At 39.8% G+C, this 23,411-nt stretch overlaps 1 protein-coding gene across 3 annotated transcripts in view; it reads left to right on the forward strand.

Moving 5' to 3' along the window:
- Positions 1 to 23,411, forward strand: part of tnfrsf19 (tumor necrosis factor receptor superfamily, member 19) — a 111,282-nt gene that overhangs the window by 71,010 nt on the left and 16,861 nt on the right. For all 3 annotated transcript variants that reach the window (XM_039745452.1, XM_039745449.1, XM_039745450.1), the window contains 3 exons: positions 12,475 to 12,639; positions 20,576 to 20,686; positions 21,328 to 21,430. In XM_039745452.1, coding sequence (XP_039601386.1) covers positions 12,475 to 12,639; positions 20,576 to 20,686; positions 21,328 to 21,430 — 379 coding nt within the window. The remainder of the gene's footprint in view (positions 1 to 12,474; positions 12,640 to 20,575; positions 20,687 to 21,327; positions 21,431 to 23,411) is intronic.

Genomic DNA, 23,411 nt, shown 5'->3' on the forward strand with positions numbered 1-23,411 from the left:
TTGGTGGTTTTCTTGTCATTTCTGGAACCCGGGCTCAGTTCTTGTATTCGGACCACGTGTTACATTAGAGCAATCAAATTGCTTCACATGCACTCGCAGATTTCATTTCTGTATGCCTGTTTGCAACCCATATTATCTCATTTCTAATCCCTCCTAACAAATTTTACCGCTAAGCATCAATATTTGATAAGCTACGAAGCACAGCTTAATTACTAAGGGCTGGCTTAGAAAACACAAGGTCACAGGTTCAGTTCCTGCCTTAGGCTAACTGTGTGACCCTAAACAAGTCACTTAACCTGCACACCCATGTTTAAATTCTAAGAAGCAGTAAGGTGTGTTGTAATTCGCACTTCAAAAAGAAAAACACAACATAAGATATTCATTTGTCACCACTCAGGACTACTGCTGCCTAAAAATAGTGATTTGCAAAGTCGCTACTTTTTAAGGAGGTAGTGTTATCCTTATTCTAACTCAATCGAATACACTGTCCATTTTAACAGAATAAGCAAAATGATTTTAATATACTGCAGGTATGAAATGAAGAAACTGCTGGACCTTCTTTTGTACACAGAGGCGGCATTAGAGGTGCACTCAGCCTGATAGTCACATCTCTGTGTTGGGGAGTCGAGTGCTGGCTCAAGGAACAGAGCTGTGAATTCATTTTAATACAGCGATACTACTGAATTCACACAGGCCATTGCTTTGGACCCTTTAAATTCATGCCACGACACATTCAGGGGGCAAAATACTAAGCAGCTTTTTGTTATTTATGTGCATCAGGTGAAATATTAAAATTGGAACTAACTGACTGACTGAAGGAATTGTGGCCATCATCCATTTAATGAAATGCACTTACCCAGTAGTGAGTTGTGGCGACTTAATGTTCTTGTTTAGTGTATTGAGTGTACCCTGTGGCGGACAGCCGGGTCCCATGCCCGGCGGGGACTCCCCTGCTGTATCTGTTCCGGGGGAGCAACCATGGGCAGTTCAATACCTCCCCCGGGACGCTTGGTGGCAGACGGTGATCCCCCAGCCTACCGCATGGTTCCACGGGAGATGGAGTCCTCCACCGCCTGGTTGGGGGCTCGGATGGCCGCTAGGAGGAGCTGCATGGAATCAGCAGCACGCCTGGACGAATCTTCAGCCCCACCCGGAAGTGCAATTAGGACCAAGTGGTCAAGCACCTGGAATGCTTCTGGGTGGGCTTTAAAAAGGGCCAGCCACCACCACTCAAGAGCCAGGATCGGGAGGAGGAAGACTACGCTTGAGGAGGAGTGGTGGTAAAGGAAAAGGATTGTTGGGATGTTTGCTGTGCTTATTAGTGCTTGGGGAGTGTGTATTGCCTGGGGGTCACGGGGAAGACGTGCGCCCACGGGTGAAGAAAAAATAAAAGTCTTGTTTGGTTTATACGTGCCTCTGTGTCGGGTCAGGTGCCTACATAGCATCTTTTGTTACAACCCATATGTGAGAGTGAGCCATTCAGAATCACTAGCATGTTCAATATAAATGGCACCAAACCACAAAATAAGAAACTAAGACTATTTATTTATTAAACAAAAAGGGAGAAACCTCAAACATTCCAAAAAAATGTTCATCTTTCCTGCTAGGGCCTCTCTACACAAAGGTGTAGCTCTATAGACAGCAGAAGAGCAGCTTCTTTCTGTCCCCTCCTCTGTCTTTTTCGACTGCCCTTATTACACAAGGCATCAATTACAGTATTTCTGTTTTTGTCTTTAGGTTTGCTGGCAGGGGGCAGCCATTTCTACTTGTAAGGTGTAAGGTCACTTCTGTGGTCAATGGACACTTTGTCTTGCAACCATCTTGGTCAGCATTACTCTCCTGATCATCGATTTATCTTGAAGTGTGATGATCCACAGTTTAAAGATTTTCAGTGTCCCTGCTGTACGCAAAGGGGTTATTGTCCCCAACCTAAGGCTGTTTGGCAAAGATAGCCACTAAGTTGATCCTCTGCCTCTTTTACAGCCAGATCACCACTCCTCTCTATCTATTATCTATTGTCTGTCTGTCTGTCTATAATTAAGTGCACTTTCTATCTATCTCTGTATATATAAAATCCAATGTCTGTCTGTCTACTTTTCATGAGAGAACTACTTAACGCATTTAGATCTGGTTTTTTTTCTATAATTTGCATGAACATTCCGGTTGATATGTTTGCATTCTTTTAATTGTGAGAAAGAACTGTCATCTCTGTCTTGTCATGGAGCACAGTTTAAACTTTTGACTAAAGGGTATTATTTCATGTCTAGAGGGCTCTAATAATGTTAAAAAACGTATTTAGAAGGTTGTAAACCGGTTTTCTATGCTCTAACTGCGAAAATATTAGATTTATAAATAAAGAATCCTACTTCGTGGAAATTCATTTATCGCGGAGTCTGGAACGGATTAACCGCGATAAACAAGGGTTTACTGTATAACTGTGCGGAGAATATTTATAAACAGTGTGGGAGAGTTTCTAAGGGCTTAAAATATAGAAAATATATAAAATATATAAATATATATAAAAATAACCATACAAACATATGGTTTCTACTTTGCAGATTTTCACCTATCGCGGGGGGTTCTGGAACGCAACCCCAGCGATCGAGGAGGGATTACTGTATTTTTCTTTTTTTTTTTTTTTAATGGAAGAGATTTTAAAATGACTTAAACCCCTGCAATTTATATCTCGTAAAGCCTGTCCTGAGACAAAAAAATTACAATGAGTTAGTCTCGTAAATTGTGACCAGATCTGAGCATATAGTAGCTATAGAGAGATCTTGGCCCACTGCTCCTTGCAATGAAAATTTTAAATCCTTGATAGCCTTAGGTTTGTGCTTGCTGACTGCCATCTTCAGACTGAAGGCTGAGAGGACCACTACAAAACACTGATGTTGTGTTCCTGCAACCATTTTGTTGTGTTTATTTAGATGAATTGTAGCACTAAGCACAGTCAAGGCAATATCCTTTCAATGCTGGATCTGTAGAAGTATCTTTAGGAATTGAGATGGCAGCCTGAAATACTAGAGCATCTGATGTGGCAAAGATGTTGTCAGCCAAGGTTCTGTTGTGCTTGGACCAGGTCAGGTCCTTTGTGATGTGGACAATGAGGTATGTGAAACCGCTCATCCTCTTTACTCAAGTGCTGTTAATTCTGAAGGGGTGATCGTGCCTCCGCTGCTTTCTCCAAAAAATCCACAATCCACTCCTTTATCTTGCTAACATTCAGGAGTCTACTGTTGTCCTGACATCAGTATGACAGAATCTCCACTTTGTCCAGGTACGCCTGCTTGTTATTGTGAGATATCCGACCTACCACAGCTATGACGGCAGCAAATTTGACAATGATGTTTGAGTCCAGTGCAGCCATGCAGTTTTTTGAGTAGACTGAGTAAAGAGGACTCAGAACACAGCCCTGTGGAGCTCCTGAGTTGAGGATGAGGGATGATAAGGTGTGACCACCCATTTGAACCACCAGGGGCCTGGCTATCAGGAAATTAAAAGTGCTCAGAAAACCGCAGACAATGCTATAGCAGTGCTACTTAATTGGACTGCAAATCCTAACAACACCAGGAATACTGTGTCATCGTTTGCTGTGAGGGCTGTTAGGTGAAAAACGAGTATGCTAGTTTTAAAAGTGAGCCATAAAAAGCTGACACTTTCACCATCGGTAGAGTCTTTTTGTTTCAACGCTTCACCGCACAACTGAATTACAATTACACCTGTTGGATTACACTTCAAATCCCTGAGTTGAGGATGAGTTTAGAGGAATTTCTTGTGTTCAGCCCAGAACTATAAATAACATATGCACATAATCCCCTCTCCATTTGTCCAGGTGGGTCAGTACTGTATGTCCTAGGTCTTTTAATGGTCACCTCCTGTGATTTGGCATTTTTATTTGTCATGGCCAGAAGGGGTGGAGCTGGAGGAGGGACAGAAGTGACTCCAATCCTCTTCATCCAGGCCGTGATCTTCTTTAGAGATGCAAACAAGTGCACCTCTTTCCTTCCCCGATGTGGCTTTAAATTGACTTCCTTAAGAGACTTGCGTCACTTTCTTGTTTGTAATTTATGTATACGTATTAATAGAAATATATTTATGATATATGCATGTGTGTGAAAGAAGAATGCACAGTAACTTCCCATGCAGAGGTTTTCCTACAGTAAACCTGTTTTGATACGTTACTGTAGAGTTCACTTGTAAAACAGGAGATGGAATTAAATGAATTTTTAAGAGCTGGGGAGCCCTGAGGAAACTGCAGCACGACTAACAATTATTACTCTTCTAAAGTCAGTGAGTGGGATATTTCAAAGTCTTCTTGCTTCTGTGCCTTTGCAAAGCTAGGGGCGTTCATTGATTAACAAGCCACAATAATTACATTTTCTGTGTATCGGAGCCCAGCACAAGAAAAGAAAAAAAAAACGATTAAAGGAGCTGGAATGTGGCCTTTCTGTTCTGCAGGCATCTTTTGTCACTTAACAGTGCACAGACCTGAAAAATGTGTGCTCTGCGTCACCAAATCAGAATTTGTGTTACTTTTTTTTTTTCTTCTCTGTGCTCACCTTAATTGTATTTAGGCCGTTCATTTTCTACTCCTGTTGTGCCCACTGCTTCCTGTGTATTTTGAATATGTTACAATTATATTCTAATATTATTCCACATTGCGTTTATATATATATATATTTTTTTTTTGATGGTGCTCATGAGTAAAGAAAATAAAAAGTGATATCATTGTATAGAATTACTAAAATAAGCTACAATTTTGGTCATGGGTACACAGTGAGGAGTTGCATTGAACGTGTCTGGGAACATCTGGGCAAAGTAACAATCTGTCAGTCCATTTCCTAGATGTGTTTTATCCATTTCTAGACCTATGGGGAGCCAGGAGCTGTCCTGCCAGCACAAAGAGCCAGGCAGGAATCACATGGCAGACACCCTGCAAATCAAATGACTATCAAAATTTAATGAAGAATGAAGTGGACTGGAGAACTCTTTTATATAGAAATATAGACTAAGATATAATCTAGTATAGAATTGAACATAGTAGCAGAAATGTTCAGAGTACTTAACAAAATACTATGTTTTATATTGCACCTGTTGATTCTTAAAATAATTATATAACCATGCACAGTATTATCCACAACAGTTCATAGATTTCTTGACTGCACTGCATTTGTTCATACTTCATATTCATATTTGTAGATGAACCTTCATGCTCAGACTTCTTCTTCTTTTGAATTCTCCACTGAAAGCTCATACATTGCACAGATCGTGTGCCTTCCAAATCCCTTCATTTCCAAAGGTACTCAACATCCCATAATCCAAAACCTTTTTTTATTTGCTAAACATTCTTCATTAGATGAATAGTGTCATCTAGCGACTTAGCAGTTCCATTTAAAAAGTCTCTGGTTCACATTCCACTGTGGCTCATTCTGTGATCTTGAGTAGGCCACCCCACCTGATCCAGAATTTATATTATATTATATTCTTTCTGTAGTTGAAGTTGAAACCTGGAAAACCTTTAAGAAGTAGGAGTAGAAGAGATGTTGGGTCAGCTTAGCTATCAGCTGAATAAGTGAGCCTAATGGGCTGAATGGTCTCCTCTTGTTTTCTCAAATGTCTTCTGTTCTTTGGCTTGTGGCATTGAATGTGGAAAAATTTTATATAAGATAAGCACAGACTTCTCTCCATCATTTTCATCATGTGGTCAGTGTGAGCTCCAAATGTAATTTCTGTCAGTTATTAGAAATCACATGTTTATCCATTTTCTACCCAGCCTGTTCTTGTTTGCCTCAACAATGAAGGGTCCCAGCATTCAAACAGGTTATTTGTCAGGCTGAGTTGGTTTTGGATTATAAATCAGTTACAGCAAATCAATTACATTTATAGAATTAATAAAAGTCAAACCTCCCTCCCAAGATACTGGTGCAGTAAAACTCCTTAAACACATTTCGAGAGAGCTCTGTTTAATGAAAGGAGAGTTTTTTGAATCCAGACTTCCTTAAAGAGTTCTGCCTTCTCCTTCTCTTCCTCCTCCTCCCTGTCACCCCCAGTGTGATGATGGCTTGTGTTTTAGCAGGGCTATCTGATGGGTTTTGCTTGGATCACTTTCCAAGACTGCTATTCTGAGGGCCCAAGTAGACCAGAGATGTACTCTGAATATGCATTCATTTCTGTGAGACAATGGCATTTTTTTCACCTTTCATTCAGTTACATAAAAGCTGTATTGTTCTCCTAAAAACATATACACAGAAAACTCCCAATTTATTTAGTCTCCTTCTTGGATTCTGTCTTATAGGTTATGCTTTGATTTTTTTTTTTTTTTTTTATGAGGTTTTTTTTTATTGCACAGTTTAATTCCTGTAGTGGGCTTTATGTAGTGGAGGAGTGCAGACACCCCTTGAATTTCATTCACTTTCTGAAATGGGAGTGCAATGCCATTAGAAGAGAGTCCTGGGCATGAAGCCCCGTAGGCTGTGTGAGGGCTTGTTGGGACAAAACTGACAGTTTTTACAGTGCACAGATGAACAGATGTTCATCACATCAGTGAGAAAGGCTTTTATGTTTTCTTTTCTGGGCAGGGTGTCCCAGTAGCCCCAAAAAATGAGTTGAACCGGCCTTAGTTAGGCTGCCAAATCAGAGAACGCTGTGGCCTCACTAAGACATGTTATCTAAAGTCAAGTCAAGTTTATTGTGATGTGTACTCAGTACAATGAAATATCGTTTGACAAAAATACAATGCAAAAAAATGTATACACAGTTCTATACACTCTGTATTTACTGTTTGTTATGTTACAGTATTGTTCTTATGATTGATTGTTCAGCACCTTTATGACTAGTGGGTAGAAACTGTTCCTGAATTGACTGGTACAAGTGCCAGGGCAGAGTAAGAAAAGCACCTGTGCGGGATAGCTGATCATTTTAATATGATATTCCCAGAAGAGACGCCAGCCTTTTTGCTGGTAATATTCTGTGCCACCGTTGCCACTCTCAAGTGAGTGGCATAAACAAAAATAAGCTGCTCTTGTAATGGTTCAAACTGGAGAATTGAATACCTGCCATCAAATCCTTTTGAGTAGCCGAGTGTTAATGAGACTTTCGACTGTAACATTATGTGCATCATTAATCATTAATACATGTATATTATTTGTTGAAATAAACGTTTCAGCCTGAACATATATACAAATATGTATTGTACTGACAATACCGAAACTGTCTGAAATTTTAATTAGACTGTTAAATGGACTTCTGACCATAACACCCACTTCTTCTACCACAGCATTCCTTTACACACAGAGTAACAGTGAAAAGCTATAAAAAAGGTGCCTTAAGATGAAAATCGGGAGAACATAAAAAGAATCTCAAAGATGATACGGCCACCTTGAAGCCTGTCTGGGCCAACCTAAACCTAGTATCCCTCATCTACCAGGGTGGGGTGGATTGTCTGGTTAGCTACCAGAGTAGTTCAAAGCAGGCATCTGTCCATCACTCATCTCCTTGGACTCTACTCTTATCCACCATGAATATTGGGTTTTTCACATTATTTTTAACTTTTAGGCACTTTTTCCCAGTAGGTTACGAAATTATAGTTGTTGATTACTTTTAACTGTGTTTTAGTAACCTCACCATTAATCTGCAGGCAGGTCCTCCAACTTACAGGAAAATCCTTGGGGTTGGTGGCAGGATTGGCACTCCATCTGCCATAGAAAATGTCCTCCTGTTCCAGTGTGGTGCTGAGGTGTCACCTGTTGCACAGATGCACTCGGGTCCCAATCTGGGTGGTACGTCGTACGGTGGGTACTGCAACGCTATGCAATCAGCGCATGCCCCCAACCTCTAAAAGCATACTATTTTATTGTTGAATTTTCTTGTATGCGTCACCATTTTGTATGCTTTGCCATGTAGCATTGCCCATGTTGTTGTTGGAGACATAGTCTATTACTGGTCAAGTGACTCCCCCAGTGGTGCAACACGTAATGTCATTTGTGTAATCCTTTTTGAAGCTGGTGATGGTGCGGTAAGAACTACTTTGAGATCATTTTACAAAACTTTTTCGTTTAGGGTGAAGTTTTTCTTAGTTTATTTTCTTTTTTGCAAAGTTTTTTTTGACCATCCTTTTTATATTTGTTTTGTCTTTGTTACACATCTTTCTTGATTTACAGGTTAGTAACCCCTGCCTATTCTTTAAAAAAACATTTGATTCTGCTCCTTTTCATTTTTTTTGTTTTCAGTTTCCAGGGGCCTCATGCATAATGCCATGCGTAGAATTCACACTATAACATGGCCTACAGACAAAAGCGGAAATGTGCTTACGCCCAAAAAAATCCAGATGCATAAATCTGTGTGAACATCAACTTCTACGTTCTTCCGCTACATAAATCCCGGTCAGCGTGAAAAGTAATGCGCGTGCACGCGGCTGCTGTCCCGCCCCATCTCCTCCCAGAATTACGCCTCTTTGAATATGTAAATCAATATAAATAGCCCTTAAGCTCAGCGTTCTGTGAAAAGGCATTGGCAAAAGCACGGGGGAAGTAGAAGAATTTCAGAAAATACCAAGTGGAGGCAAAGAAAAATGTACTATTTGTTGGTTTAAACAATGATATAAACAACAAAAGGAAGTTGATCGAGTGACATAGCGTGTCAGAGAAACTCGAAAGCTCAAGTTGACAAAGTCACACAGTCCCTGAAATAAAAAAAGTTGTCAGATATCAAAGTCGCTGTGAAAAGGCGAGTCGTAGCCCACCGTCTGAGTGTCATATGAAAGCTTATTAGGGTACAGAGAAAAAAAAATACACACACAGTGGGGACAAATGCATGAAATGTCAATTTTAATCTCAAAATTTCCACTTTAATCATTAAAGTAGGACATCATAAATTTAATCTTAAAATCGTTTAATTTACTAGTTTCTCAACTCCCATCGTAACTAAATTAGCATGTTAAATGTTTTGTTTTGTATTTGATCTTCTATGTGCTCTGTGTGTGAATCACTACATGATTCTTAAATTGGCTTTCTCTTCCTTCAACAGAACACAGAATCCATTACATTCATGATATTATAGCTCGCTGAATAATTAAAATACTGAGGTGTATACTTGATATTTTCATGATGATAGGAGTTAAAGCATGTTATTAAACCTGGGAACATGGTAGCGCAGTGATTGTGACAAACTGTTGCCCTGTCCAGAGATTGTTCATGCCTCACACAAGATGCTTGCTGCGCCATGTGCGACCGATGAAATAATTTATTGCAGCAGTACAGTCTCTTTCAAACGTACTAAACTCCAATTCCTGTCCTTCCTTTTCTTTTTCCAAGTAACCAATCGCCACACATTCAGCTCTGATGTTAAGCCATCTGCAAGCTTAGAATGCCGATTCTTCAAAACTTTTAAGGAACATTGAAATATCTTCATAGTACATGTTTAATTACTCTATCCTTCCAGTGTCATGCCAGCCCCATCAAGAATACAGCGGATGGCAGGAACAATCCGTGAACAGAGCACCAGCTCCTCGCTAGCACTGCAGCATCGTGTCCTCACATGTTTAATTATTAACAATATAGATTAGTTAGTTTTATCTGTATAATATAATAAACATATTTTGCTGCATTTCATCTTAAAAATGATATCATCATCATATGTAAATACACGCTTTATAAAGTGGCTCAGGTTGTTCAATATTATAACTGTATCGCAAGTTTACAGTGAGGTAATTGTACTAATGAATACAAACAGTTCTACAAGGAGCACTTGATGGAGTGATTGAGTGCGTTTATAGTTCTTGGGATGAAACTGTTTCTGAACCGCGAGGAAAGGCTCTGAAGCGTTTGCCACATGAGAGCAGTTCAAATAGACAGCATGGCTGAGGCAGCATGTAATAGATGCTGTATACCGATAATTCTCTTTCCGATCAGCTGCTGCTGTGATTCACACTCCGATACAGTGATGTAAATACTCCGAGTGGTGCAGTGAGAGTAATATGGAAAAAGATGATCCGCTGTGGCAACTCCTAACGGGAGCAGCTGAAAGAAGGTGGTGCAGTGAGAGTAACGGCCATTGTATTGTTACAGGTTAATTACAATCGGATGCATTAAACTAATAAACAGTATGCGGTTAATTTCAGTGTATTTATAAAGCCGCGTCAGGGATGTGGATCTAAAAAAGAAAGGGAAAACACACTGGAACTGTAGCACTACTTTGACGCTGGGTGCCTCCAGTTTTCAATCCCGAGTGGAGAACTTGAGTTCGCCAGGGTTGGAGCCACTGTGAAAATGTGCGTGGCTTTACGGCAAGTTTTTAGGTTTTATACATCACGATTTGAACGTGGAAACAGGCTTACACAACATTTTTGTACGTACGCACCATTTATACATGAGGCGCCTGGTCTTTTTCCACCGTGCTGACACCTTATTCGTCTAAGGTGTCAAACTCTGGTCCTGGTGGGCCACTGTGGCTACAGGTTTTCATTCTAACAATCTTCTTCATTAGTGACCTGTATTTGCTGCTATTTTAACTTCTTTTGCCTTACGTTTTAATTAACTTGACACAGGCCCCTTGGTTGTCTCTTTTTCATTAATTAGCAGCCAAACAATAATGAGACACAAAACAAGCCGCCACATGACCAGCTCACCTGTGCTCATTACACAATATCTGAAAATAAAGAAAAAATCAACAGTTTTTGAAATGTCTGCTGTAGCAGAATGAAAGCAGCAACAAGCCATGGAATTAAATAACGGGTTTAATTAACAGCAAGAATGGGCTTCTCATTAAGAAATTGGTTGGAGTTTGAAATCCCAGTTTAGCTGGTCATCTGTTGTCTTGTTTCATATCTCCTTTCTGTTTGGCTGCCATTTAATGAAGCAACGAATCAATTCAGAGGACTGAACAGGGCTATTAAAATGAAGGGAAAAGAAGTTAATTAGCAGTGAAAACTGCTCGCTGAGTAGGAAAAGGGTTAGAATGAAAACCTGCAGCCACTACGGCCCACAAGGCCTGGAGTTCGACACCCCTGGTCTAAGGTGATTTCAGTATGCTCTCCACTTGAGCTTTCGCCCCAATCTCTCACTCTCACGCCAGACCCATTTAAACTCCTCCTTAAAGTCATTCTGGACCAAGTCCAGAAGTTATTTGTGGGATCAGGGGCAGCTCCTTTCATTGGTCCCTGCTGTCCTTGTTGGATCTCAGATGCTTCTCAGCAGCCTAGTTCTTAAGAATGACAGCATAGCCCAATATGTTCTCACATGGGGATTTGTGCTCTCAAAGAGTTTGGATGAGTGAGTATAGCTACCCACAAGCCCTCCAGGGTCTCCCACTTGAACAAATAGTCTGACCATGTGCTGCTACCTATCGGTTTGAGGGTCTTGGTCCTGACCTCTTTCTCTCTTCTTATATTGTTAACAGTTCAAGTGATGCTCACTCTTTTTTTTCTGGAGGAAAACTGCATGTCGTTGCTGCAACTCTCTCTCTTACTTGTGCTGGTGTCACTTTATGTTGCCCTTACAGAGAACACATCATCCATGTTGGGTACAATGCCCCAGAATGCCTGTGTGAGAATGTTAAAGAATATGTAGGACCCTGTCTGCTGGCATTGAGGATCCTTCACTTTCCTAGAAATCTCCTGTGGGATTTTCTCATATACTAATGTTTGGTAAAACAGTGGTTAGAATTTGCAATGCTTCTTGGTTATGAACCACAAGCCTGGTTGATTATCTGTATAGAAATCCATGTAGACCTACAAATTCTGTCACCAGGAGGTAGTTTGGCTCCTCCTTATATCCTAAATAGGTGTGTTTAGTTAGTGGGTAATTTTAAATTAGGCCATTGTGAGCGTTTATGCGCATGTGTTTGTGTGTGGGCCCTCCTTCCAGGGCTGGTCCCTGCCTTGCGCCTGGTGCTGCAGGAAAGACTCCATCCTCCTGTGACCCTGAATAAGAATATCATGTCACTTATTTGTGCATTGATCCTCCTGCCCTGTATTTCTCCATTTCATGATGCAGACGGTTAATAATAGTACATTTACTTATTTGGTTGCTGCCTTCATCCAAGGCGAATTACAACATTTATGATACAAGTGGTTAACACTTCTTTGGGTTTCCAATTGGAGCCCAGGCAGGTCACGTGACTTGCTCAGGGTCACACAGTGTCAGTAGCGGGATTTGAACTCACAACCTCACTTAACCATTATGCCACACTTTCTCCCTATATACAGTATAAAATAACAAGTAAGTGCCCACAAAGCTAAAACTTTGCCTCAGCTAGCAATGGGCACAATGAAAAACTTGATACAAGTAATAACTTTAAAATGAATGCTACTACAGTACTTTATAATTTAATCCAGTGTATCATAATTGTGCCTCTGATAGGACCACATTTCGCCCAAAAGCTGCTGCTGACTTTATTTCACCCGCTGTGCCTTTACATCTCATAGTTGGCACCTATCATATCATGCTTACGCTTTTGATTTTGTTTTCCATTTTCCAGGCAGTAACCGAGTGAACTTGATCAGGATTCCTTCAACGGAGTCAAGTCCCCGAGATACGGCGCTAGCAGCGGTCATCTGCAGTGCACTAGCCACAGTCCTGCTAGCTCTCCTCATCCTCTGTGTCATTTACTGCAAAAGACAATTTCTTGAAAAAAAGCCAAGCTGTAAGTATTACTGGTTTTTGATCCCCCTTTCATGTTCCTCATTCTCCTAGGATTGTTCCACTGGATAAGACTGATGAGAGCATGTGGTTGTGTGCTGGCATTAGTGGGAACAGGGGCACACCTTTTAAGCCATTGAGGTCTGGTCTGTGCACTAGTTACAGAGGACAGTCTGTGTGAGATCTTAAATTTGATATACAGTGCCTTATCAGCAAAACGCAGCAGAAAATGCAAACCCTGCAAAGGTGTGACTTGCAAACTTACTGCGTATTCAATATTCATTTTAATGGAGATTGGTTCAATATTTACAGTATGTCTGCCCTTCAAGTCACTGAAGCAGCAAAAAAGGCAAAATATGTATAGGAAATGTCAGCCTAGGCATGGTAATAATAAAATAATTTACATAACACACAATCAATTGACATTAAGCAGAAGTTCCTCTCTACTAGAAGAAGTTACTGCTAAAATAAGTAGAGTCTGGACTTTAAAAGATGGTCCTGGATTACAATGAGGCCTGTTTCATTTGACCTGAATGTAGACCTTGATGACTGAGCCACACAGCGAGCATTGAAAAAACACAAAGTGAGCTCTCTAATCGTCTTTTCTCATTTGTCTTTCATTTTGTTTATTCAGCATATTCTTTTGTTAAGAGAACACACTGAGATCTGAAAGAAATTACATCTTTTTTTTTTTTTTTTTGTTTTAAACTGGAGCCTACTTTAGTGTCCCGATTTTTATCCCATGCAAGTCTTTTAGAAAGAATAATTAGTATGAGAAACATACATTTTATGTTTTGATAAGGCAATATGGTCATGTGTTAATTTCTTTAAAACGATGAGATGTGCACAAGTGTGCATAAAAAAATAAGGTTTGCTTTTTTTTCCTACATTATATAAATCAGTCTTAATGTTCAGCCAACTAAATTCTGGTCTTATATTACAACCCCTCTGCAGAATAGAATGGAGGTATAAATATAAAAGGGAAGAACCGACCAAAACTATTTTTTCTTATTTTTAAAAAGAGGATTTTTTTTTAACGGATATTGAAGCAGTTTCACAGACCACTAATAAAATTGCACACTTTCTCTGATCCTTAAGCTGCCTTCCCTCTCAGTAATTAGCGACATTTAACTGTATGAGGAAGGGTTAGGAAAAATATTTAGTTTTGTATGTTGCTAATGTCATTTTTGTATTATAATATACTAAGCATTTAATTTTATGTGTATGTTTGTTTTCTTTTGGAGTTCAAAAATGGGAATGAAAACAAAAATTACTTCTGATATACCTCACTTTTAACTTTGATTGTTTTGATTGTTCAATTTTTTTATATATATAATCTCCCTCTATCTATCTAATATATATAGATATAGATATAGAGATATAGATCTATTTTAATGCACCAAATTGTTAAAAATCATATATGTAAAATTATCCTTATTAATATTAATCCTGTCCTCACAAGCATGCCACTCTTAGTGATGTATGCTACGTTTTTAATTTAAAAATTGGTTTGTAAGCAGTCTGCACCTCTATCGATAAAACAGCAGTTGCTCTTTACAAACTGGTTTTGCCTTACTGCAGTAATTTTTTTTTTTGTATCAGTATACTGCTGCTGGATTATGTGAATTTCCCCTTGGGATTAATAAAGTATCTAATCTATCTATCTAATCTATCAAAACCTTCATTTGATCAGAAACTATGATCCTTGCTGAAAAATGTGGTTTACATACTTTTCAGTATGAATATTCTTGTGAGCTCATTGAATTCAGTAAGTATTAAGATACACGGATACAATTCAAACTGATGTTAATACATTTAAGAGAAGAAACTGACAGACGCCCGGTGAAAAGTGTAAAGAACAGATATAGTTGGAAACCTCCATCTAAAAGATAATGAAAAGTGAGGAGTTTAAATAATATGCACACAAACCTATGACGAAAACAAAGACATCCTAGACAATGTTTGCTGTATTTACAGTTTATGGCCCCTACAATAATTACAAAGCATTTTACAGAAAAAGCAAATGACCAAAGAGGCTACACTTCTGAAAATTTGTATTTTTTTTTTTTTTGTATAAAATTAACAAGAGTGGAATAAACAAAAAGAAGAACACATCAGAAAAGAAAAGAAGCCAACATCTCTGCAGCCTGCCTCGGTCATTCTTGAGCCCATGTGTACCCTGGATGGGGCTCGTCCACTTGTTCCCCTGAAAAGCTGAATAAAGCACTCGGTTCCACAGCCTCTTGTCTGCCTCTCTCTCTCTCTCTCTCTCTCTCTCGTCTCATACTGGATTCTCTTTCACCCTCGCCTGTTGAGCACTTCTTCCAAGTTACTTCTCTACTCCAGACACCGTGGTCGTTGAGCCATACTGCAACATTAATCCCCCCCAGGATCATGTCTATGCAGCCATTGAAATAATTCAGAAGTGAAGTCTTGAGACCACCAAGCCACTGTGCTCCCTGAGAGCCACCAAGGCCATTGTATCTCTGTGCTGTCTAAGTCCGCTAGGTGCCAGCAACTTGAGCATGGCAAAGGCACTGTATATATAAAATGTAATATTATTATTATTCTCATCATCTCTCTGGACTATCAGGAATTGTGATCAAGCTGCTACCACTTGGGGAGAGTGTGCTGGAAGGGAAGAGCTGGTCTCTCACCAGATCTCTCAGAATGTCACATTTAAAGCTGATCCCACTCCTGGACAGTGTGGCTTGCCTCTTTATTTAATGAACAAACTGAACTTCCCACAACAAAGAAACAAACCACCGTCCCAAATCCTAACAAACACACATGGAGTCTATTTTTACATGGCTAATTAAATAGTTAAGCCTAATTAAGAAATTTAATTAATATCTTAATAAGGAATAACAAATAAGGAAGACAAACTAAACACAAAAAAAACAAAGAATAAAGCCTGAAAAGTGCAAAAGACGAAACTAGAATGACTAATGTATTAAGAATTTATTGAATTCAAACTAGGTGTGGTAAGGGGAATTTAAAATCAAGAACTGAAACAGACTGATATGAAAAAAACAAACTGAGCGAGTTAAAACACAAACCAAAGAACTAACATCTTACCAAAAGCAAGATAAATGGCTCAGAAACCCTGATTTATATATAAAACCAAAAACAATTTTCAAAAAGACAAAAAAAAAAAAAACTAAATTCCAAAAGAAAGTTTGTAAACTATGTGATGGAACCAGGAGCATCAGCGAGCCCCAAGCCCCCAAACATGAACATACAGTAAGTCCTGAGTTCAAACAATGGAAGGTTTATTAAACCACTTCTTCCACAAAGTTGCAAAAAGCACAAAGACGCAAGTTTTCTCCCTCCACAATACCGTTCTCTCACTACCACCGTACTGCCCGTCTCCAGTCGAGTGTTGCTACATGCCCTCCCAGCTCCGACTCGCCTGGATAAGGGAGTGCGGCCCCTTTTGTGTCCCAATGGAAGCCCCGTGAAAGCCCATTTATAATTGGGAGTTTGCCTTCATGCAGAGCCCTCTTGCAGCACCCAATGACCACAGCAGGACTGCTCTGCCGGACTACAATTCCCAGCATGCCCAGCTGACCTCCCACTGGGCACTGATATCTACGGCTGCTGCCATGTAGCATGCTGGGGGAGTATTTTCAGTGGGCTGTCTGTCCATCCCTTTTGGTCCTTCCTCCCGGGTCTGATCCCTTTCTCCTCCCTGGCTGGGATGCCTGTCTGCCTGTTAGGAGCCTCCCATCCAGGTAAAGAACCATACCCTCTTCTGGCCGGGATGCTCTTTCCAGCCCAGGTGGCATCTTTAACTACAAACTACAAAGATAAGGATTCAAAAGATAAAAAGAATACAAAACAACAAAGTCTCGGCTGTAATAGCAGCTAATGCCTCAGCAGAGATTGGCGGCTGCAGTTTTTTTATTTTGGACTGCAGGTGACTGCCATAATGGATTAAACGATGAGTGGAGGCCCTGTCCCCAGGGGCTTCACCTTAAGGAGAAGCCAGGAAGTGGGATTAACAATTAAGGGAGACGAGCAGATAAAGGGAGAGGAAGGAATGGGGCGAGGCTCCTGCTAAGACCTGACGGATAGAGACCATGTGCTACTCTTTATTGCCCAGGAGTTTTTGTGCCCTCCTATCAAACCTTCTGTGGCCTTCGCCTACCCCTGCAAGGCAAGTTCGTCAGCTTGGGCATGTGCTGGATCTCGCCTAATGGGGGGAGCACATCATATTACATTATTTTCCAAATCGCAGCTTTCTCTGTCCTTTGCTGGCATCTGTAAATGTGTGTTTATGCATAAACATACAAGGTACGTGTGAGTGAAAGGTACCACCAGATACTGTTAAACCTTCTCTAGCCAAAGTTTTTCTATATTTAGATTAATATAACTGGGCAATTTCTTTAAGAAGCACACATTACCCTTGTGACTTTTTAGTTACAATACAACAGGACCATCACTGTGCCCCCAATAAAAAATCTGTCATGATTAAAATAAAATGACAATTAAATAAAACTTCATTCTCCCTGTGACCCGACATTTGCGTGATAGACATAAGCGCGGCGATTAAAATGTGCCGACAAAATCGTAAAAGTTTCATTAAATATGAATTACTAGTTTAAAGCATATATAATAATGTTTATATTAGAAGTCAATATTATGAGACACGGCACGCCATCAGCACAGCACGCAGATAGTCCTTAAGATCACGCCCTGCATATGTAGGAAGAATTGCAGCAAGGGCGTCCCACTCTCTTGGCCTCTCTCACGATTTTGTCGGCGCGCATTTGTCAAAAACCAGTTAGCGGGTTTGTCGGCGCTCATTTGTCCGTCGCGGTTTTGTCGGTGAACCATTCTCCCAACCCACATTGGAGTGCCACATAAAACCCAGTGTGGTTCCTCATTTCCATTTAAACAGCAGCAGAGGTCAAGCGATGACCAGGCAAACCGTTTTCCAAACACATTAATGAATTCTTGACAGATTCTGAAACAGGCAGAAAATTTCATTTTTTCCAATTTAACGTAACCTGAGACATCACTTTACTACTGAGTCATGACTGGTGGATTAGGATTCTTCTAACCAAGCAAGATGAGTCTTCATTCAAACGGTGTAACATTGGATTTTAAAGTAGATTTTTCAATTAGGTTCTCCAAATTTTGCTGTTAAGGGGCTGGGAGTGATCTTAGATCTGAGGAAATCTGAAAGATATGCAGAAACAATTGTCCAAAAATGGTCTGAGTGTAGAGCACTTCCAAAACATATGACCTAGTGAGGCAGGCACCTGTGGACGGCATCGCAACCCAGACCCTGTATACAGTACAGTATGGGTGCCCAATGTACGGTTTAATAGCTGAATTACCGTATGTACTCGTGTTTTAAGTTCTCCCGCGGATAAGTCGGGACTTGATTTTACAGCATAATTTCCGGCATTTTATAATGTCGGTTGTATAAGTTGAATGCAGAAAACTCCCACTATTGGTCCAGGAGATTATGATATGCTAACGCCCACCTGAGACAGTAACCGTGGAGCACACGGCCTTTTTTTTCTACAGTATGTATTGTGTCTACATGTCCACACGGTAAAACCCAAACTATTCCTATGCAATGTTTGCACTGATTTGTGTTTTTGTATCTCACATCCTCATACAACTTTATCATAAGAGCATCCCTTATCTATGATGGAGTGTTTGATCAGAAGAAAATATGAAGCTGGTTTTAAATTAAAAATTGTTGAAGTGACGAAAGAAATTGGTAACTGCTGCTGCAATAAAATTCAATGTGTCTGATAAACTGGTGTGAGATTAATTAATAATTATTGTATTTTTGAACAGGCATATAAGTTGGGGTCTGATTTTTATGATCGATTTTTTTCGGGTTTCAAGACCGACTTATACACGAGTATATGCGGTATTTTATGTTTTGCACAAGTTCAGGAGGAAAATATTTTTTGAATAGCCCAGTTCCATTTATAATGTGTTAATTCTCAGATATATACTGTACATTAATTTCCCTGAAATCAAATTTCCTCAATTTTTTTGATAAAAAAATCTAGAAATCCTACTTTCATCGCATCATATCTAACCAGAACTGCTTCAAAAATAAGAACTGGTAGAAAATGAGAAAAATAGGCATATTACGCTGGTGGGGAATTTTTTTTTTTTTTTCCAATTCCCACCAAACATTTCAGTCATTCTTTACAGATTTCAGGGAGCTAAATCCAAATCTGGCAACGGAACTGCTCTGTTTTTAAGAGTAGATGATTTAAAATGGGGAAAACACCATTTAACAGTAAAAACATATTTTTTAAATTAACAATTTAGACTGGGGGGGGGGATATTACATTTCATAAATAATTGTTTTAAATCTAATTATTACTTACAAAACGTAGCCACTTGGTAGTTTCTTCTTATCCTCTGAAGGTGTTTCATGGTGAAATGACCAACACATGTCTGCTAAAGTAGACTCACATCTCTTACTCTTACGGTATTCTGTCTCTCCATCTGAGCAGCGGCCTGGTTGGACTTCTCGCCATGTTCATCAGAGTTAACTGGTAAAGAGAACAGATGGATCAACCAGACCTGGCATATTTCTGTAAAAACATTTAAATAACAACCTTCTCTCAATTGGACAATAAAAGGGCTAATTTCTAATCCTAAAGTCGTGGCTATTTGGAAAGGAATAAAAAAAAGAGAGAAACAAACCTACTGATTGATAGCATAACTCGTGTAGTGAATCCTTGAGTTTGGGTTGTCTTCAACTTAACTAATGTTAAGAATGAGGAAGCCTGACATTTTTCAGCTCAAAGTATGCTTCAAAGAATATTTTGGGCGTACAAAATTGCACCATAAAACCTACGGAGCCCCTTAACTGACATAGATGAGAAAAGCGTGATGCCGAAAATATCAACAAAAAATGTGTTTTGATGAGAGAAAAAGGTTTTGAAATGGTGGAATTTTTTATTTTTTTTGACGGGACTAAATTCTTTCACAAAAGCACTCCGAGTGTATAGTGTCAGGATATTATGAGAAGATAGGCAAGCAGTCCAAATAATGATATCTGACCAGAACACGGCACATAAACACGCGGCCAGCTTCGGCTGTGAGAATGTCTGGGTGTCGGAGCCGTGCGATTACAGTCCGAGTCATTCTAACAGCAGATGCGGTATTTCAGTCAACTTGTTGCCGTGCTTACACGCTTCTGTTTCTCTCTGCTTGCTATTTGATTGTGCTGCCTGCTGTGAAGAATGACTGAGCTTGCTTGTGATTGCTATGGACTGCCGGAGGGTATACTTGAAGTGACAATCGTGTGTGTCTGTCAGTGGCACAGCCTCGCTCATTCTCGCAGTTCGCTGCGGTGTTTCGCTCAACGTGATGCGGTGTCTACGTGTTGCTGTTGGATTGTGAGGATGACTGAGACTTGGATTGCAAGTCACCAACGCCCAGCCCTGCGCTCTGCTCTAACACGTATCTCTGACGTCCGATCGTCTTCCTCCCATCCACAAATTATTTTTCATCATCATTTTTATTTCTCACAAATGTCATTTAAGGATTGTTGTATAAAACAATTTTTTTTCTTCTTTTTATTAACTTTTTATTGAGTTTATTAAAATCAAATAACACCCCAGAATGTAACTTTTTTTTTTTAAGTTTAAAGTTTTTGTCACAGTATCACATATCTCACGGAAACAGTTTATGGTAAGAAAATTCTCATTTGTGGAATGGTTTCAGCAAGCCTAGATCTATAAAGAACATGTTATTTATTTAGCGTGGGGCGATTTTGGTGCAGACTGATGTTATGAATTCAGACGTTTCTAGCTTGTATGTAGAAAAGATAATGTGTTGCTGTGAGACTGCACTGCTGTCTCGTAAAGAAGAGACGTGTAGATGTTGTCAGTTGAGAGGACTCCATAAGCTGACCACTGAATAGCTCTCTGCCTGCTCTTTTATGGTCACAGGGCCCCCACGCTCACCTGAATGTCCTTACAGCGACGCAGAGCTCTCGTGTTTTGACAGACAGAGAATGACTGAGTGCTGCCACTGCCAGAGGGACCCAACACAGACTTGTGGTAAGCTCTGCTTCAGGGCAGGTCCTTTTTTTTTTCTTCTTCTTTTTTTCATTTTGCCTTTCATTTGCAAATGTGAAATAAGTGCAGAGGTCATTCTTTTCCAGTCAATAAGATTTTGTCCCGAGGATGTCCAGCTGCTAAATGGTAGACATCCTTTGATGCTCCACCGTTATTAATCGTTTTTTCTGTTGCAACTGATGGAAAACTTGACAGCCTGGCATAATATAATTGGCTGTCTTTTGTCTTGAAGTAGATCAGTCAGTCACCGATCCCTGAAATGGACAGCAGCAAAAAAATCGGAGCAGCCAGCCGGCTGGGGAAGACGGCACTCCGTGTGTGTTTCTCCACGTTAATTCCTGGACAAGGCTTTGAGTAAAGCATAATGCTAAATGAGAAGCTGCTTTCTTGTTAAGTGTTGCAAGTGCTAAGAAGTAAAAAAAAAATTCAATTTAGTTAGCGTACTAAAGAAAAGCTAGTGCTTTTTATGTTTGTAGGTGTCCAGCTGAGTTTTAGTTACGTATATTTTTAAAAGTGCAGCAACTTGCCATAAGCGGCAGGCACCTTTAGGGTATACAGATGTGCATTAATTCTCGAAATAAATCAAAGTGCCTCAAGAAAGATTTGTCTGCTTTATCTGACAGGGCCAGTCCACCTGATTCCATCTTTGTGCTGTGACGAGACGTGCAGTCTGGAGCGTGGCAGTGACGGCTGCCCATTCCACTCTCAGAGTGGCCTCGATGAAACGTAAGACAGCACCTAGCGGCTTAATACGATGGGAGAGCGACTGTGTGTGCCTGGTTTGTCTGACATGGAGTGTGTGCAGACGAGCTTGAAGCTTCAAACGTAATTACTGGCTCTTTCCTAGCGTCTGCCTGCTTCAGTCCTGGCGGAGTTCACTATGAAGGAAGAACCGCTGGGTTTGGCTGTAGGTGCCATCTTGGAATACACTACAGAGTACGGGAGAGGTGTGCTAAAACGTGACCCCGTGCCGCTATGTCTGATCTAATTCGCATTGTTGGCTGTAGTGTACCTGATAAATATGCAGCAAACGTTATAGTCCACCTACTTACCTTTCTGGGTAACTTTTAAAGTATTGTCCTATTGCCTTCATTATTGCACATAACATTGTCGATTGATGATGATGATGATGGTAATGATCATCAGAAAGCATCTGATGTCGGCAATGCTGCACTGGCACTTGGAAAGCATGAGGTGGAAGTGATTTGCCCAGGATCACGCAGTGAGTCTGAGGTTTTGATTTGTTTGTCCTCTTAAGTTTCTACTTAATGGCAGATTTCCTGTGGTTTTAACAAGAATTTGTATGTAGCCCTCAGATTTCAGTCGGTGCATTACGCAGCTAACTTTTGTGCCAGTCACACCTTCCTAAAATGATGATAAAGAGAGCTGTTGTCCATACATTTGCACAGCTGTTTTGTGGCCTTTGACACGTCTTTGTTTTATAGCAGGATCACACCCTGCACTGAAGTCGAGCGTCAGAGTTCACATGTCTTAAGATTCAGTAGTCCCTGCTTTTTAAATGATGGCAAGAATATCATCTGGCTGCTATTGGTTTAATTAATAAACAGATAAAATGCAAAATATCCAACTGTACCTACCTTTATGAATATACTTTATATAACATCTTTACTCTTTGATGAATGAAACCCTTGTTTGGTTCCTAACAAGTCGAATTAATTTGAAATGTACCAGCAGAATGAAACAAGTTTGTATTATGTCAGTTTGTTTTACCGTATGAAACATCAAAACGTTGCAAAGTAATGATGAGTAACAGGAGGATTCTGGGGGGGCTTGTTTTTTACACTGTTAAATAGTTTCTTGTTTTTTTGGGAGAGTTTTCGAAGCCTGGTAATGAGTTCATATCTATAATTCATGCACTGTAAATGCCCTTTGAAGTGAGAACTGCCTGTAATACAATCTGAAACATAAATAATGTTTCACATATTCTCAGTTTTGACATACATGGCACTAATCCTTCTCCATAGCCCACCTTCTAAAAGGATGAGTATCTGTGTGGGCCCATCTGGTTGTCTCTCTGTCATTCCAACGGCTGGCATATAATAAACATTTGTAGTAAAAACATGTGTTGCATTTGTCATTCCAACAGGTGGTGCATCTCAAACATTAACACCGCTTTTTTATGAATCCCATACTAAATGGCATATAACAGACACATGCTTTGCGTTTTTCATTCCAACTGCTGGCACATCACAAACATTTGTAGTAAAAAAAAAAAAAAATGCGTTGCAGTTGTCATTCCAACAGATGGCACATCACAAACATTTGTAATAATGCATTTTAGTAATGCGGAACAATATTAACATAAATAACCAACCTAAATAATTCAAACTGAAAAATGAGTGAGAGTCGCTGATTTTCATTCCAACTGCTGGCACATCACAAACCTTTGTAGTAAAAAAAAAAAAACAAAATGCATTGCAGTTGTCATTCCAACAGGTGGTGCATCTCAAACATTAACACCGCTTTTTTATGAATCCCATACTAAATGGCATATAACAGACACATGCTTTGCGTTTTTCATTCCAACTGCTGGCACATCACAAACATTTGTAGTAAAAAAAAAAAAAAATGCGTTGCAGTTGTCATTCCAACAGGTGGTGTCATTCCAACAGATGGCACATCACAAACATTTGTAATAATGCATTTTAGTAATGCGGAACAATATTAACATAAATAACCAACCTAA

The sequence above is a fragment of the Polypterus senegalus genome, chromosome 2 (assembly GCF_016835505.1).
Source record: "Polypterus senegalus isolate Bchr_013 chromosome 2, ASM1683550v1, whole genome shotgun sequence".
Classification (NCBI taxonomy): Eukaryota; Metazoa; Chordata; class Cladistia; order Polypteriformes; family Polypteridae; genus Polypterus; species Polypterus senegalus.